Genomic DNA, 19,400 nt, shown 5'->3' with positions numbered 1-19,400 from the left:
TCTGAATTTACAGTACAAAGACATGAAAGGAGCAACAAAGCAAATGTATAAGGTTAGATCGATAGATTGTCGCTTTGACATTTGGTCCATGTGCTCTTATTCCGATCGTCAGTAAAACCCTTTCTTTCTATTTGACTGCGATAAGTGTCTTAATATACAACCAAGTCCGTTCAGACTTATGACGATAACACCGATGACTTGCCTTGAGAGCGTCGTGCCCTTTGAACGTTAAGAACCAATTCAACACTCTTTGAGGAGCCCATAAGTGGCATTTTGAAGGACCATGCAGTCAATCCCCAACCACCACCATGATCCCGGTCAATCTTTATCAAAGGACCTTCATATTGTATTTTTGGTAATTAATAAATAATGTAGAAGAATTACATATTTACCATAGGATTCTAGGAAAACAACAATCAATCATATTGCACGTGCATCATTCGATCCATTTATATATCCTATCTTTTCAGTTATAAAAAATGTACTTCGTTGTCTTGGGGCTTTATATTTTAACGGTAATATTCTTATCGTGCTGACAATTCTAAAAATGGCGAATGTTTAAAAATTCATAAATGTGTTTCTAAATGCTTGTTGGTACTGACTTTGGTAACATTGAATTTTGAGTTTAACAAGAAATACTTCCACTTTATTTTGGAATGATAGTTCATACGGACTATAAAACAAGTCCAGTTATCAAGAAAGACGGAGTTTGTTTGGGTTCTAGATATCCATCTTCTAGAGAACAAGGTCCATACCGATTCTAGCATGGTATATTTAGAGTCGTTGGTTCTTAAGGTTGGTGCCTTTCGTGGTTTTTCATGAAGATCAGAGTGTAAAACACCCAAGACAAAATTTTAATGAAATTAACATGGTTGGGTATATTCTTTAAGACCAGAATGACAAATCAGATTTTGGCATCACAGTAGTAAGACTGTAATGTTTGAGGACATTCGATATGGTAACCTTTACACCTTAAAGAGAAAGAACAGTCTCGAAGAAAGCAAACCAGTATATTAAGAATTATCTATTTAAAATGTCTTGTATTTGTCTCTGTAAATACTACTTTTTCTTGTTTAGTCTGTTCTATTAGTTGTTTCCATTTTACGTGTGCCTTTTTGTGTTTCTTTGTTACATATGACGTGGCTCTGTACTTATGCATCCCGTCATTGCTCTATGATAAATTCTGTACCTTCGTCTTTTTGTTTTGCTTATTTGCTTTGTTTGGGTGCCCTTTTGTGTTTATTTCCTGCATGTGACGTTGCTCTGTTATTTTTGACATTTTTACCTTCTATCTATTCTGTCTGTACGGTTTGTTCAAACATCGTTGTCAATGTGTTGAAGTTTATACAACTGTCATACAAGTGAGTTTTAGGTAGCTAAACCAGGTTAAATTCACTTTACTACATAAGAAAATTCAGGAATATAACAGTTATTGTTCATTCGTTTGATGTGTACAAACTTTGGCCATTTGATTAGGGACTATCCGGTTTGAATTTTCCTCGGAGTTTAATATTTTTGTGATTTTACTTTTTATCATCTTTACCTCTCCACAGTAAACTGTATTACTTATTAGCGATGGCTATAAGTATTAAACATGTTCGTTGCATACACTTATTCCTTAGCTTTGCGGAAACTCTATTATATTACATTGCCCCCTTTGATTCGTGTTGCTTATTCTTTGGTTTTATATGTTGTGTCATGTGTACTTTTGTATGTCTGCTGTTTGTCTTTTTTTTAAGGCATGGCATTGTCAGTTTTATTTTCGATTTTTGAGTTTCTGGTATCTTTCGTCCCTCTTTTTGGATACGTCTTTGAGAATCAGGCCAAGAGTCTATAATTCATTGATTGTTTTTATTGCTGTCCACATAAAAAAATGTGGTATGATTGGCATCACAAAAGACCAAACGACAGACACAGAAATGAACAACTATAGGTCACCGTACGGCCTTCAACAATGAGCAAAGCCCATACTGCATTGTCAGATATAAAAGGCCCCTGGATGACAAATGTAAAACAATTCAAACGAAATATTTAATATTTATATTTTTTATGTACGTATGTCGGGGTTTAGGGTTTTCAATTCAATAGTAGTAGATGTACCTTGGTACCACATAATTGATACTGTTTCGCAAATTATAATTGTATGTTTCAGAGATAATCAGGGGCAGTCCCATTATGTAAAGAATAGAACATATTGAGCTTTCTGGACTTTCTCCTGTCCACTATCACAAATGTTTCAATCGTCAGCCTGTTAAAAAATATAGCCTCCCCCAGCCCGGACTAGCAAACACAGGCAACCCACTAACTAATTTTTCTGCCTCAAACTCAACATGTTCTTGATTGTCGGAATCTTGTAGTGTAAATGTACAACCATGGCATTTCTCACTGCATGTTCCATGATGCATGGGTCTTATAAATGTTTAGTAAATACGAGTAAGTGATTTCCATTAGAAATAATAAGCCAATCTTTAGACCATACTGAGATTTGTTCTTATTCGCTATTTAGGCCGTTCTCTTTTGTGTAAGGAAGTGAGTTTCATTATCAAACAGTTGAGATAGACGTATCAAATAATCAGCTATGTCATTAACATGAATAGGGAAAAGTAGGGGACCTAATACAGAGCCTTGTGAACGTCTGCATATGTATTCCCAATATGAACTTGAAAACAAGAATGTGTCCCAAGTACACGGATGCCCAATCCGCACTATCATTTTCTATGTTCGATGGACCCTGAAAATAGGATAGAATCTCTAATTTGGCGTTGAACTTAGAAAGATCATATCATAGGAAACATGTTACTTAGTTTCAAGTTGATTGGACTTCAACTTCTTCGAAAACTACCTCGACCAATTTTTTTTTAACCTGAAGCAGGACAGACGGACGAACGAACGAACGGACATACAGACCAGAAAACATAATGGCCATAATAAAGGGGGCATAAAATCAGCGTTGTTTTCAATTTCAAATTGTTTGTAAAGTTTTCCATCAATACTATATAATTTTAGCTATACCAAAGGGGCAAGTATGCCATACCCTATCAAGTGTTTTCGAGATATCACATAATAGAAGAGATATTATACAGTTTATTTATATACAGCGACCATCAAGTGACATATGTATCCAATAGTATATTGAGCTATTGTGGTCTTTCATTCAATGATCTCTACTATATCGCTATAAAACCAGGTTTAATCCACCATTTTCTTCATTTGAAAATGCCTGTACCAAGTCAGGAATATGACAGTTCTTGTCCATTCTTTTTTTATGCGTATTATTATATGATTTTGCCATGTGATTATGGACTTTTCGAATTGATTTTCCTCTAAGTTCAGTATTTTTGTGATTTTACTTTTTTTTATAACCCTAAATAATATCTTCCATTTTGATATTTTCGGTAGATGCGTTTCGGTTAAACAAATCACATCGTTATCGTTACTAAACTTTTCAACATAGTCTTCTTTATTACGCATACTTCTAATGTTAATGTGAAAAATTGAGAAAATAGAACCTTAAGGACCAGTATTAACTTCTACAACAAAACTTAGCATTCTCACTAATAGAATCACAAATGTAAACGTTTTGGAATTTTTGGTCCTCAATACTCTTCAACTTTCTACTTGTTTGGCTTAATAACTATTTTGATCTGAACGTCACTGATGAGTCTTATGTAGACAAAACGCGCGTCTGGCGTATCAAATTATAATCCTGAGTGGTACCATTGATAACTACTATCATTTATTTGGTTTCAACAAAAATAGATCAAGATATATAGAAAAGCATACCAAGTTGAACGCTAAACATTTACATTTCATAAATAAGCAATAAAAGAGGGACCAAAGATACCAGGGGGACAGTCAAACTCATAAATCGAGAATAAACTGACAACGTCATGGCTGCACATGAAGAAAAAAAAAACCAAGCAGACAAACAATAGTACACATGACACAACATAGAAAACTTAAGAATAAACAACACGAACCCTACCAAAAACAAGGGATGATCTCAGGGGCTCCGTAATGGTAAGCAGATCCTGATCCACATGTGGCGCCCGTCGTGTTGCTTATGAGATTATTAATCCGGTAAATAGTCTTAATTCGGTGGGTCACATTTATGAAAGGGAAGGGGATTGTAGTTACGACGTAAGGAACATATCGTCGCTGGGCTTCTAAAATGTCGTATATCGCAAATTTTGCGGTTTTGTGTTTTACTTATAGAAAGATTTGGCGGGTCTTGTTACATGTTCTTCCAAAATGTCCCATCTCTTAACCAATCGAATTCATTCTAAAACGACATGTGACAAAACTGCCAACATTGATTGGTTCAATATTGTGATTCCAAAATGTTGTATATTTTATTCAAAAATTTAGTTGAGTGATGGACGCCTGGATTTTGGAATTTTATAAACTGATACAAGGTAGGAAGTATAATACAATATTTAAGGTAAATAAATATAATATCTGAATAGCTAGTTAGTGTCTAGATTCACTTAATAACATGTCAAAATGCATTTATTTTCTGGTCTCAGATAATCATCAAATCAATTTATCAAATCAAAGGGTGTTTTATCAGATTGAATTATAATAACACTGCTTTCAGTATATAAAAACATTAATTTCGCCCCCTGCTGATTTATTAACATAAATCAAACGAAATCATTGTGATAAATAAGATTTGTTTGTATTCCTTCAATTACATACGACTTTTTGTAATATAGGCAATAATCTTGTACAACTGTTTAGTTCTTATCTCTATTGTGGTAGCATTTATATAGATGCCTGGAAATAGAACATTTAACTCAACAACAACGTCTGAAGTATTTAATTATCGAGGAAAATCATAATTTATGAAGTTTTGTTGGTTATTTTTGTAACATGATTAAACTTCAATTTTATTCACACTCATTTAAATTATTTTTCAGATGGAACGAGATGTATCTTCCGGGTCAGATTCTGAAGATTACCGTGCCAAATGGTTTTGTGAATTTTGCAAGATAGCTCCATGCAATGCATATAAACTAGATTGTCAAGTGCTGTATAATGAAACAGTAATTTTATTTGATTCAAATCAGGAGGAGTGGGTTCGTTGCGATAAATGTGACAAACGCTTTCATTTGAAGTGTGTAAAAAATCTGCCAAAAGCTGTTTGTGAGTGTTTCTTTAGATTTTGTGGTTGGAACATGTATGTATGCGACAAGTGTTAATAAAATGGATCAAAATAACAATTATTCAAACATTGACAATGTGTTGAAAGAACAAAGGCAACAATTACGTCTTCACCATTTCCGAATTCAAGGTTCAACTATTAAAGAAAGAGATAATTTAGAATGTTCTGAATCAGACAATGATTTGGATGACTCTACAAGAGACCCTGATTGGGCACCTCAAAAACAAGATGAAGAACATGAAAATAATGACAATGCCCAGCAGGACGAAAATGAAATAGTTAAAAGAAATTATAAAAGATACACACAAGAACTAAGAGTAAATAGAGAAAATGGTACACACAATATTGCAGCTAAGCAAAAGCGAGCCAAACGAGGTAGAGCAGAGAAGGATCAGTGGGAGAAAAACAGAAACAAGAGGCTCCGAATGGACGGTGAAATGTATTACGGATTAAAGAAAGGTCCTGATGGAAAGTATTCATATTCAGTAGAAAAAGAAAAACGAACAGTTGGTGAAAGAAATTGCTCAAAGCGATGTAAAAAATGTTTATTGTTCAATGAAAATGAGAGGCTAGCTATATTTCATAGTTTTTGGAATAACATGAACTGGGACCAAAAGAAGGTTTTTGTCATTAGTATGGTTGACAAGACTGAAGCGAAACAGAAGAAAGCTGAAAATAGTAGACGGAAATATTCATTCAAATACTTTTTGAAGAAAAATGGACATCGAGTGTTGGTGTGCAAGAAAATGTTTTTGTCTACCTTAGCCATAGGAGAACGGACACTCTACGACTGGTTGATGAAAAGTGGAAATGGTATTCCTGAAAAGCCTAACCAAAGATTATCTAATCATCGAAATCCAGATGGAAATGCAAGTGCCAAAGAATTCTTGGAATTGTTGCCTAAAATGCCTTCTCATTATTGCAGAGCAAGTACGTCAAAGATTTACTTAGAACCAACTTTCACCAACTTTAGTGAACTATACCGCGAATATAACAACTTTTGTTCCAATAGAGGAAAAAACATAATAAGTATCAAAGTTTTTCGAAGGATTTTTGAGGACGAATATTTGTCATTATTTCAACCAAAAAAGGACCAATGTGATATATGTTGTGCTTTTGAGATGAGCAATGTTTCTGAGGAAGAATATAGAAATCATGTAGATCGAAAGGAAAAGGCAAGAGCAGAAAAAGCTTCTGATAAAATTAGGGCACAGACATCTAATGACATAAAAGTAGTGACTCTAGATCTACAGGCGGTACTTTTATGCCCATTACTCAAGGCTAGTGCCTTGTATTATAAGACTAAATTAGGGTGCCACAACTTTACAGTTCATGAAATGGATTCAACACACGTAACATGCTATTTCTGGACTGAAAGTGAAGGAGAACTCACAGCAAATTCTTTTGCATCCTGCCTTAGTGATTTTATAGATAAGCTTGAGGGTGTGAAAGAACTTGTCATCTACAGTGATGGTTGTACATACCAAAACCGAAATTTAACGGTATCAAATACACTTCTTCGCCAAGCCTTTGAAAAAAAGATCACAATCATTCAAAAATATTTAGAAAAAGGACACACACAGATGGAGTGCGATAGCATCCACAGTACTATAGAAAGAAAACTTAGAAACAAACCAATCTACTGTCCGCAGAACTATATAGATCTGATTAAAGATGCAAGGCCACACCAACCCTATGATGTAAAATATTTATCACACGAATTCTTTGGAAAGTATAGTGAATTGAAGTACTACTCATCCATCCGCCCAGGAAATAGGGTTGGAGATCCTGTTGTTACGAATATAAGAGTTCTAAAGTACACAGAAGATGGGTCAATTCAGTACAAGTTAGATTTTTCTGACCAATATCAGGATTTCCCAAGAAGATCGAAAGTTGGTCTACCCAGTGTAGATGATACTATTGAAAGACTATATTTATCGCAAGTGCCTATCAAGAAAGCTAAATATCAACACCTACAAGAACTAAAAGCTGTTATTCCAAGAGACTTCCATCCCTTTTATGACAGTTTACCACATAACTGACTTATTTTGAGTGATTCTGAAAGATAAATGAGACTGTGTTGGTTCAAAACAAGGAAGCTACAAAAGATGTGACTCTCCTTGATAGCTTAAAACGTTTTCTTTTTGTATTTTCATTTGTTTTATTTTTGTTTTGTGTCCTTTACAATTTGTTTATAAACGGCTGGGATGTCTATTCATAAAATTTATGATTTTTATTCATGTGAATTTTTGTATCACCAGGTCAAGGTGAGCTATTGCCATTACTTGTCTGAGTCGTATTGCAACCGTCGTCAGCGTTAGTCGTCTTGTACTTTTCTGTAAAAATCTCTTCTGAAACCATAAGGAAAATTCAAATCAAACTTGACTAGAAATAGTTTTTTTATCCATCAACAAATCGCTGGTAAAATAATCATCAGAGTCGTTCTTGGTATTTAGTAAATTGTGAGTTTTATTGTGTTTCTCATATTGGTACATGATAGCAGTCAAGCTATCCAAAGATATTACCTTTGCCTACACCCTCAATGGAATCGGCTGGAAATGTTTAGGAAAGATTTTTTCTTTATTCAAACCAAACAGTTTGATTGAACAAGACTTCTCTAAAGATTTGATGTAATTTATTGAAACTAAAAAAATATCGTATATGTGCAAATTGACACACACTGAAAGGATTAAAATGTCGTAAGTCAACTTCTGGCTCTGACAATAAAGGCAGAGGTCCAAGTAATATTTTTCTAAGATCCATACCATTCAGAGAAGGTTAATTCTGATTTTTCCTGTTAAAATATCAAAAATAAAAAAAATAGAAATATTTTTGCTTGTCCTGTAAAATTTGCCAAAACCCGTATACAACATTTTAGAAGCCCAGCGACGATATCCGATATCATTTGTGAAACGGTTATTCCATAACGGTCAACCAACTCAATCAGTTGAAAAAAGCAAACTATATGTTAAACCAAATTTAGCTTGTAGAGATTATTTTACAGGCTGCAATTTTAAGAGTCGGTGTTCAATTAACGTAAATAAATAGGGCAAGCAAATGAATGTTTGATACAGTTGATTTTTTTTTCAAATGTAGTGAATATTAAAAAAAAAAATCGTACCATGTTACATAGCGTGAAGAAAAAAGAAATAATAAAAGGAAAACACCTACGGGTGTAATATCTTAATTCTTTCAAGTGAAAGAGAATGAAAACTAGATGTGTCAAAGCGACACGAATGGCCCCGTCCCAAAAAGTTGAAAATCTGCAATTTCAATATAAATACATGTGGACACAAATATGATGGTATTCTCACATATTAAAAATCAGCTCAAAATCTAGAGGCGTAGAGAAAAAAAAATCCATATATCTGTGATTTTCAATAATTTATCAAAGTCCAAAGCCCGTAATTTCGTCAAAAGTTAGTAGAGCGGAACGAAACTTAAACTTGACCTGAAACTCATCATGATTAACTCTCATATAAAAAATCAGCCAAATACCTGAAGGCGTTTAGAATAAAAGTTAGTACAACTGTGATTTTCAACAAATTCTTAAAGTCCAGAGTCCTTTTTTTTTTGCAAAACTTAAACTATATCTGTAACTCATCATGGTTAACTCACATACCAAAAATCAACCAAATATCTGAAGGCGTTTAGAAAAAAAGTCCGTATAACTGTGATTTTCAACAATTTCTCAAAGTCTAAAGCCCGTAATTTCGGCAAAAATTAGTGGAGCAGAACAAAACTTAAACTTGATCTGTAACTCATCATGGTTAACTTACATACCAAAAAACAGCCTAATATCTGAAGGCGTTTAGAAAAAAAGTCCGTATAACTGTGATTTTCAACAATTTCTCAAAGTCTAAAGCCCGTAATTTCGGCAAAAATTAGTGGAGCAGAACAAAACTTAAACTTGATCTGTAACTCATAATGGTTAACTGACATACCAAAAATCATCCCAATATCTGAAGGCGTTTAGACAAAAACTCCGTATAACTGTTTGTTGAATGACGGATCGAATGTCGGAATTTCGGACAAGGGTAAAACTATATGGCACCGACAACTTCGTTGCGGGGCCACACAAATTTGGTTTAAAATATAATTTGGATTTGCTTTTTTCAACTGAACATAATGTTAATCGAGTGAACCTTTTTAAGTTCACAAACGTTACATGCTTACACAATTTTGATAAATAAACAGACTCAGTTACACGTTGCAAGTACTTTTGATAATCGAAGAATATGTTCATTTATTTAGTAGAAGGCTACATTATTGTTTATAAAGATAAAATAATACTGAACACAGATAATTTTTGTCTTCTAGTGAATATGCGTATAACTAAGTATTACTATCATGTTTATAACATATTATTCCAGAACTCCTTCAAAACAAGAAGTGGAAATAATCAGTCTAGTTTTCAGATTTCAACAAATTACTCAATCTTAAGATTTTTAACATCTTGAAAGGACTGAATAAGAAAAGGTAAAACATGCTACACAGAAGAACAAGTGGTCAGTATGCTGGAGTTTCTTATCGACAACATATTTGTTGAGTTTGGAGGTAGACTTTTCCAACAAATTGTCGGCATTCCTATTGGAACAAACTGTGCGCCTCTACTTGCCGACCTCTTCTCATTTTCATATGAATCGCAGTTCCTTCAGACACTAGTCAATAACAAGAGGATCAAAGAAGCCAGATTATTTAACTTCTCTTTCAGATATATTGATGATGTTCCTTCCATAAACAATCCGAACTTTTCTGCTTGAGTTCGATTAATATATCCCCCAGAACTAGAAATTAAAGAAACAACAGACACGGCTTCCTCCGCCTCATTATAGACTTATATCTCGAATTTGACTTACACAGTCATCTCAGTACCAGAATCTATGACAAACAAGACGATTTTAATTTTGAAATAATAATTCCCCCCACCTTAGTAGCAATATACCAACTTTACCTGCTAATGGGATATATATTTCTTAACTTGCAGCTCCTACTCAGACTTTGTAAAACGTCACCAGTGTCTGAGTAGAAAGTTGACGAACCAGGGGTATGTCAAAGAACGTCTCGTCCTTTTTCTAAAAAAAGTTCATCGAAAGGTACAAAGACCTTGTTGATAAATATTCCGTATCAACTTCACAAATAATACATGATGGTCATGATGTTTAGATTCTGCGTACTGATATTGTTATCATCCTAGCGTGTTATATTATTCTTTTATTTGTCTTTGTTCAATTACTAATATTACTTTACTGTTGGATTGTTTTAAGTGGTATCCATTTAACGTGGCTCGGTACTTAAACATCCCGTCAATGTGTTTGTATTATCTTTCAGTTTTTTGCTAGTGTGTTTTGTATATGCGACTTTTTGTGTTTCTTTGGTTCTTATAACGTGACTCTGTACTTTAAAATATCCCATCAGTAATATAGTGTATGTCATTATGATATATTTCTATTATGATTTATTAGAAAATACGTTGAACGACAAACGTCAAAATTATTCAATCGCGTAGTGGAATGAACTATTTGTGGATTCTTACAAATTCTATATAACTTTTAGACTATTTCAAATATCGGTCTATTTATGAAATTTATTCTTACAAACTTTTGATTTCTCAACACTGTATGTTAGCATTGGCCATCTGAAATTTTAAAATTGTTTATATATACATTGAACGACAAATATATGTGACGTATAAAACATTGAACGACAAATATATGTGACGTATAAAATTTTCTGACGTCAGACACGCCAATCAATGAATGTGTTTGTAGATAGATGTTGATGTATTCTGTTAAATTGTTCCTTTTAAAACTGTTACACGATGATGACTGCTGTACCCATTTTTTGACTATTATATTTATTATGTCTGTTTAGTTCACCCATCATTGTTAATATAACGGAATATGATGAGACTGTCATCAAAGTGAGAGGTTTAATTCACAATTTTCTACATTTGAAAATGCCTGTACCAAATCAGGAATATGACCGTTCTTGTCCATTCGTTTTTGATGTGTTTTGTTATTTGATTTTGCCATGTGATTATGGACTTTCCGATTAGATTTTCCTCTGAGTATTTTTGTGATTTTACTTTTTTCAACATCTTGAAAGGGCTTGATAAGAACTGATTTTCAACATCTTGAAAGGACTTGATAAGAACTGATTTTCAACATCTTGAAAGGACTTAATAAGAACTAAGTCAGAGTCGGATTTCTTCTATGTAAATACTCTTCCATCCATTGTCCAAAAAGAGTGAATCTTATTGGTTGTGCCTTTTGATGATTTACTGTCTGACTATCTGTCTCTTGTGGAGATGGGAGTTTTTAATTTTCCTTTTCGAAACATACAAATGAGTTGAACCTTTCTATCTTTAATTTTACAACTGATGTTAACATGCCCAGTTTTAGGTCTTCTTGAGCCAAGGGTACGTTGTGAAACCTTAGTGATGTTATGCTACCGTCTTGTTCAAGCTCTTCCATATCAGCATTAAGTTTCGCCACTTCTTCCTTTATACCCTTATTTCAAGTCATACTGATTAAAAATTCAATTATAAATTAATTGTTTACAAAACTTTACTTAGTGATTTCTACTTCAGGAATAGATTACCTTAGCTGTATTTGTCAAAACCTATAATGGCCACGACTAGAACACTATCCCCGAACGAAAAATAATAACCAGTCTTCAAGCTCTTCACAAAATGACAGACAATTATTTCAAATATAGCAGATCTGTTGACCTCATCTCAATTTAAGATGCGTAAATTATTTAGATTTACGTGATAAATAAACCTTTCGTGTATAATTATATTTACCGGATAAAATATCATGTACTTGTATCCGATACTTTGATGTTTGTCTTTTGGTCAGTAACGATTGAACTGAACGGTGTGGATAGGTTCAATTCATAAAAAAAAAATGTATGGATTATTTTTAATTTTATTACTTTCTTGTGCGACCCACTGTCATGGGAATGACGGGTTATTGCAGAACAAAAAGCCAGTGATTCCAATGCCGTTACTAAACAACTTAAATGCGCCATTGGTAGCCCAACTAGATGTTAGTGCAATTAACATAGAGCTGAAAGCTTATATACAACAGGAGATAGCAAATGGTGTTAAACTGGCGATGGAAGAATTGGCTGCAAGCATTGTCAACAAGAAAGTGGACGAGGCTACTGTAAAATTAGAAGAAAGTTTGCAAAAGAATTTGACTCATGCTAATATTCAAATTCAAGGTTAGTAATTTATAATACAATAGTTTATATACAAGAAATATAATGTTTAACATGATTTGTATTTAAGAAACACACAATAAAAAATAATTGTCACTGTTTATTTAAGGATCGAAAGACACAATAATTCATAATCACAAACATCTCATGTCAAGAAGTTAGAAATCAGGGTTACGATATGACAATAATGAATACTTATAACATAGTTGACATATATGTTGATTTTGATATTTTATGGCGGCCATCTTGGACAATTCCGCCATTTTGAAATTTCAAGGTGGGTCCATAGAGAATATTATTTGAAACACCAAGAACTACTACCATGCCAAATTTAGTGCTTATACCACCAAACCCACAATTGTGTCACCAAACTTCCGGAGGACTATAAGCACAAGCACCATGGGGTTAAAGACAGACACAGGAGTTATATTTACCTGTTGGATAATGACCCTTTTGTTAACTTTTATCAATCTTTGACAGATTTTACAAAATATAGGTTAAATATCATATAATCTTTTCTGTGCCAAAAGTAAAGTTTTGCTAGTGCATTTTACAATCATTTGACACTTGCTTTCCCACTATTACCATTTTACTGTAAAGTTCAAGAGTCTCCCATTTTCGAAATCTAAAATGCAAATTCTCGTTTGAATTATTTAACATTTGTCATTTCGCGGTCTTTTATATCTGACTATGCGGTATGAGTTTTGCTCATTGTTGCAGGCCGTACGGTGACTTGTAGTTGTAAACTTCTATGTCATTTGGTCTCTGGTGGAGAGCTGTCTCATGTCTCATTGGCAATCTTTTAACGTGTTTTTATTTTTATCAGAACAACCAATCAATCTTTGGGTTTTAGTGTCAATGGGTTGCTGTCTCGTGGACTACTGTCTGTTAATATATCCATAGTATATGTGGCTGTGGATCGAGTATTACATTCCTTTTCTTTGGACAGAAACAATTATTCGACAATTTGAGCATAGAATTAGTACTTCATATCATGATGGTCTGTAAATGTTATCAAAAAGAGTAGGTTAAAAAACGAAATATTATACCGACAGTCTGGGCAAAATGGCGTTGCATGTCATAAATTGTAAACTTTAGTAGTCCATCATGCGATGCAACTCATTGAAGGCATTGGTCAACGCCGCAGGTAATAATAGTATTAGGTAAAAAAAATATTGGCTGGAACATTATTACGATACCCAAATATGGTAATGTACCCGAACTAATTATATATATATATATAATGAACGAATATTTTAACGAACGCATCCCTGTTAAAAAAAATAACAGTTTCTATTTCTCGTCTTTGTACAATGTACGACTATGACAGATGAACCTTATTTAACTGTATTTCAAAGGTATTCAAAACATACCTCCTATCTATAGTAGCCCAGTTATGATAACTAGAAGTATATACGACTTCACTGTCTTTCTCGGAAACATATCTGGCAGGCAAGATTTACCAAAATGTTCAGTTTATCAGATATCTGACAAAACAATGACTTAAAATTGATCTGGTCAAATAATACCTCTATGTGTTTCTGATCTACCTATGGATGCATTAATTAAATCATATTTGTTTATTACTTATGTCTATACTACTGACATAGCGACAACCATATTACTTCTTACTAATATTCAGTATACTAGGCAATTATAGAATTTTTTTTATTAAGGGCCATATTAGCTATAAAAATGGCGTTTGAAATCACGACAAAACGCGGGATCAACCATGGATTGAAAAACTAAGGATAAGGGTTATTTTTCTGATAAGCAGAACAGTATTTTAGTAATGTTGAGATCTTTTTGTTTTTGCAATTTACGTTAAATTTTAAGTGCGAGGATAGCTGTCAATCATCGTTTCTATTTATTCCTGTATCTTTTCGGCTTTACTTTGAGTGGGGTTTTCTACTTCAGGAATAGATTACCTTAGCTGTATTTGGCAGAACGTTTAGGAATTTTTGGTCCTCAATGCTTTTAACTTTGTTCTTTATTTGGCCTTTTAAACTTTTTCTTATTAGAGCGTCACTGATGAGTCTTTATTAGACGAAACGCGCATCTGGCGTATTTACAAAATTTCAATCCTGGTATCTATGAGGGGTTTATTCGAAAGCCACTATATGAACAATTCATTAAAAAATGCACATCTGGTGAACACTATAATATTGTTAAAGTTGTGAAAAATGGAAGAGATTCAAAATCAATATCATAAATAATTTAGTAAAAAGAATTTCTACTAAAATCAAACATATTATTTCCTGAACGATAATTTTGCTTGGCTTTATATATTGTAGAAAAAATTGGTACAACATATATTCAGTGGGGAAGGACCAACTGCACTGCAGATGACACTGAAACTGTATATTCAGGTTAAAAAGTCATCCAATCAAGTAACGATTAAATTAGAAGTAGTAAATCTCAAATTATTATTTTTTTTCACAAATTGAAATGGACTTTGTACTTGTGATGCAAATATCTTAAATTAAGTTTAAAATATAACAAATGTTGCTAATAATGATCACTTAAAAAGTAATAAGGACTAACAGTGTTAAATTGATAAGTTGAATATAAGTATCAATACCTGTCTACTTATTCAAGCTATTGAGGCAAATAAAGACCACACGTGCAAAAGGCCCATTGCAATAGACCACCACTTGTGTTTGATAATCTTTCTTCGAGCATCAAATAGATTTGGCATTTTACATTTGAAATATTTAGATAATATGAAATAAATCTTCATAATTGCATCAATTTTATTTAGGGTTTGTTGGAGGTTCAGCTTACACTAATTCCGGAGCAGCTGTCGACCATCTTTGTCTAATCAACGATCCACAGTGGGGGATTTACGATACAAAGGTTAACAGCCTTCCTTTTATTGGAGGGGCATTGTATGACGTTTGGGACATCAATGTTCCTAATTCTCCGTTTGACTTCAATAAGTATGACCACCACAGAGTTCCTTGTTCAGTCTGCATGAAGAAAAAGAAAACTTCGACGATTATGATCCCTGCAAGAAAAGATTGTTATGGCAACTGGGCAAAGGAATACGATGGATATCTATATGCTGGTCACCCTTCTCATGTAGCAGCGTCTGAATATATATGTCTAGATAAAAACCCAGAGGCACTAGATAAATCACCAAACTGGACTGATAAAAAGCTGTTGTATCCCGTTAGGGTAAATTGCAACGGAGCGACACCATGTCCACCGTATGTAAACGGAAGAGAGGTTACGTGTGTTGTCTGTTCTCATTAGATTTTCAAATAAAGCACACACAACAGTTGAAAAATAAGTTTAATGTAAAAACTCTTTTAATTTGCAAAACGTGAACTTCAGGAGAAACCATTTGATGTTAATACATGTAGAATGTAAGTAATGAAAACAATAATAAAAAAAACCAATGCCCAGAGAGTTTGCTGAAAAATAACTGTTAACGCAATATAACCTGTTGAATCGGAGCTTAACGGTACTCGCACTACTAACTAACAGGGTCAACGCAATAGAAAGTGCTGCAGATTTCGTGGAAATTATATTTAGGATCTGATCTGAATCTTATTCCTTGCTGCTCCCCAAATATAAATTAAATGATTGATCATTTATACAGACACAACTTGCTGCTTTTATTTTTCTGTACCATCATCAAATACCGAATCCTTCATCTATAATGAACATTTATTAAAGCTTATATACTACAATCTTCCCATTTTGGCTTCCTATCAATTTATCAAGGCATCTGCATGAAAAAATTGGCTGTACATTTATTGTGTCTAATATGTAATATGATAGTATGCTGTTCATATTTGTTTGTCTCTCAACCCGAAACAGGAATTGGTAACATTTTTTTTATTTCTCATTAGGTTATTTTCTCAACAACCATTATTTTTCCTTAATACAAATCTAATGAGTTAAGCATTTACAACTGTTTTCACAACTTGTTCTTATGCAGTGCTATTTATTACACCACTGTCCTAGGTTTGGATGATGGTTGAGATCTCACAAGCATGTTTAATCCCGTCTCATTATTTTTGTGCCTGTTCCAAGTCTACAGCCTGTATTTCAGTGTTGTCGTTGATTGTTGTTGTCTGTCATATTTTTATTTTCATAACTTGTTTTGTTATAAACCAGGCCGTTACTTTTCGCGTTTGAATTGTTTACATTTTGTCATATTGTAACATTTTATGGCTGACAAACATTACGTTCTTTTCTCTCATTGTTAAGGTGTACGTTGACTTATAATTGCCTACATCATCGTCATTTGTTGATTTTAAACGCTACTTTAGGCACTATTTGGCTATTTTGTGGCGGTCAGTTTTTATTGGTGGTGGAAGCCGGAGTGATCTGAAGAGAACAACCGATCAACAATCCTAGTCAATCAACATTGGATTCGAATGCACCTGCCAAATGCGGGGGTTCAATCTCAAAACCCCAGTTTTGACCACGCGGCCTCCCATGCAACTCTTACATCATTTTTAATTGGTAGATAGATGTCTCATTGTCAATCATACCACATCTCCTTATTTCCATATTTGAATCATACATAAATTATCAACTAGTAATACGTTGTTTGAATACGTCCCCCATTTTCATCATTTTCTTGGTCAATCGAATTTTTTCAAGTTTGTGCCATGTTTAAAAAATTTTTTCCCATCTCATCGTTTTTCCACATAAGGACCACAAGGTCAACGTGTTAGTCGTACACGTGTCACCTTATGTCAAGGTTCAGCTCTTCAACAATTGCTTTATATACATCAATCTTGTAATGTACATTGTCGTCCAATAACTTGTTGGAATCGCGTCTCGTGTCAGGGATAAAGCCCATTTACCAACATCGTTCGGTCAATAGATTGATTATTGATTGCACGCATCAGACAGATTTGTGGTTTGTGTAAGGGTTTCTCGAGTCGATAGCAACTCCACTGTTAGACCAATTTCCCTTAGTTTACCTAATTCGACCCTCAAACCTATTTAGAAGTGGACGGTTAGTCAAAAATGTCACACAACATTTCCAAGTGCATGCATAATTTGCAAAATACCAGTTGACACATAGATGTTTCCATGTTAGAGATAAAATATTTATGCAATCATATTTGAACTAGTACAAACTTTTGTTTAGGGGTCAGCTGAAACACGGCTCTGGGTGTTGAAGACCGATTCGTGGGATTCGGCTGTTTTCTGCTCTTTGGTTGGATTGTTGTCTGACAAATTTACCATTTCCATTTTCAATTTGTTTAATAAAAAATGTTTTACAAAATTGGTCTACAGGTAATACATTTTGGGATATTTACCTTTACTTAACAAATAAAAATCCTTAGACTATGCAACGTATAACGTTTAATTATACACAAAGACGCCAGTATAATACAGGGGTTTGACAGGAGTCCATTATTCCAAATTTCCTTCCGAAACTCCTCCCCCGTTTCCCAATTTCCTCCCCTTTTCTCCATGACGAAAATCGGTCAACCACATTTCGCCCCCTTATTACCATGTTCCCTTTCCCTTGTCCACCCCTCATTATACAGCATTTTTAAATGTCACCTATAATGTCTTTACTGATGTAGAGGTATTCTTAAAGTTTCAAGAAGTCATTTACTATTTACATTTAACATTTACAACATGTACAAGTCGTAACTAGCTATATATATATAGAGTAATGTATTTGAAATGAAAGGTATGTATGTATATGTGGTTTTAAAAGAATTCCTGACAGTTGAATTTTATTTTCATTATTTCCAAAAATGTCTTCATAACGCAGTTGTAGGCAGGATTGTATGGACATGCCTTCTGCTTGACTGCATGCTGCAAGACCAAGGTTAAAACGTCTGTTTTGTAGTTAAGGATCGTTGGCCTCTATAAACACACTCTTAACTGTTGATAATGTAAAGGTACCAGACGACGACTTTGACTTTGTTTTGGACTTTTTCTTTAAAATAAACTGACAACGCCATGTCAAAGAAAAAACGTCAATAAGACAAACAACAATACACAACACAGTATAAAAAAGGAAAGATTAAACAACACGAACCCCAGCAAAAACCGGAGATGAACTCAGGTGCCCTAGAAGGGTATGCAGATCCTCTCCAAAAGCGGAACCAGTTAATTTTAACGCTGAATATCGTTACATATAATAAGAATATTGAGGGACAACATGACCTGATAAAATAATCATAATTGTATAGTTTTCTCCCACAATAAAATATATGTCAGAGAGGAAATTTGAAATACAATTTGACATATTTCCTTTCAACTCCATATCGGAAAGATCTTTTTAAATGTCATATTTCCACGTGGTTGTAAGTCTTTTCAAGATCAAAGAATAACGACACCACATATATATGCATGTTTCTTATGCGCAAAGCCATAGGGAATGAATGATCCGAATCTAACAACATAATCAAGAGAAATGCGGCCCTGTCGATATCAGCACTGGAGGTTGGCCAGTATCCTATTCAATTCGAGGAACCAACAAGACGATCATGACCATCCGTTCAGGCGTTTCACAAGAGCAACTTAGTCAATTTTAGAATGATCCGTGTAGTCTTTGTTTGGCTTTGAAATAAGTACTACAATTGCGAGCTTCCATAAATATGATAAGTCATCAACACCAAAAAGGAGTATAAACTAAACATACAATGTAGCTGTATTGTATTGTCTGATAAATGAACAGCAACTGCCTGAAGATCTGTGGCGAGTTAGACAGTACTTTGAATGACTTTTTCCTTTACAAATATTACGGATCACCCTTAGAAAAAGTAAAATACTTTTTGTATCCCTTGAAGAATATATTGTCACTTTCTTTCAAAGTGAGTTGTTAGTCTCGGTGGTCTTAGTCGAACTACTGTATCACTAGAATGTCAATACTTCTGCTGTGAGTTGAAACCCCGCAGGTTGCAGGTGCGCTGGACTCTAATTCAAATTGCCTAGATTTGAAATTATTCTTAACGAAGGTCAGTGGTTCTGTCAAGCACTCCCAAGTTTCCTCTACCATAAAAAAAAAAACCCCAAAAAACCA

General features: G+C 33.9%; 2 protein-coding genes across 2 annotated transcripts; both read left to right on the top strand.

The window, feature by feature from the left end:
- The first annotated feature begins 5,130 nt into the window (after positions 1-5,130).
- On the top strand, positions 5,131-7,470 carry LOC139527566 (uncharacterized). Its single transcript, XM_071323073.1, has one exon. It carries the CDS (start codon positions 5,182-5,184, stop codon positions 7,204-7,206), a length of 2,025 nt encoding a protein of 674 aa, XP_071179174.1. The 5' UTR covers positions 5,131-5,181; the 3' UTR covers positions 7,207-7,470.
- Positions 7,471-11,989: 4,519 nt separating this feature from the next.
- On the top strand, positions 11,990-15,800 carry LOC139527564 (uncharacterized). The gene is made up of 3 exons (XM_071323072.1): positions 11,990-12,394; positions 14,686-14,760; positions 15,153-15,800. Exons 1-3 carry the CDS (start codon positions 12,076-12,078, stop codon positions 15,644-15,646), a joined length of 888 nt encoding a protein of 295 aa, XP_071179173.1. The 5' UTR covers positions 11,990-12,075; the 3' UTR covers positions 15,647-15,800.
- Positions 15,801-19,400: the final 3,600 nt, after the last annotated feature.

This window comes from Mytilus edulis, chromosome 6, assembly GCF_963676685.1.
Source record: "Mytilus edulis chromosome 6, xbMytEdul2.2, whole genome shotgun sequence".
NCBI lineage: Eukaryota > Metazoa > Mollusca > Bivalvia > Mytilida > Mytilidae > Mytilus > Mytilus edulis.
This window is presented reverse-complemented; position numbering and strand designations above follow the sequence as displayed.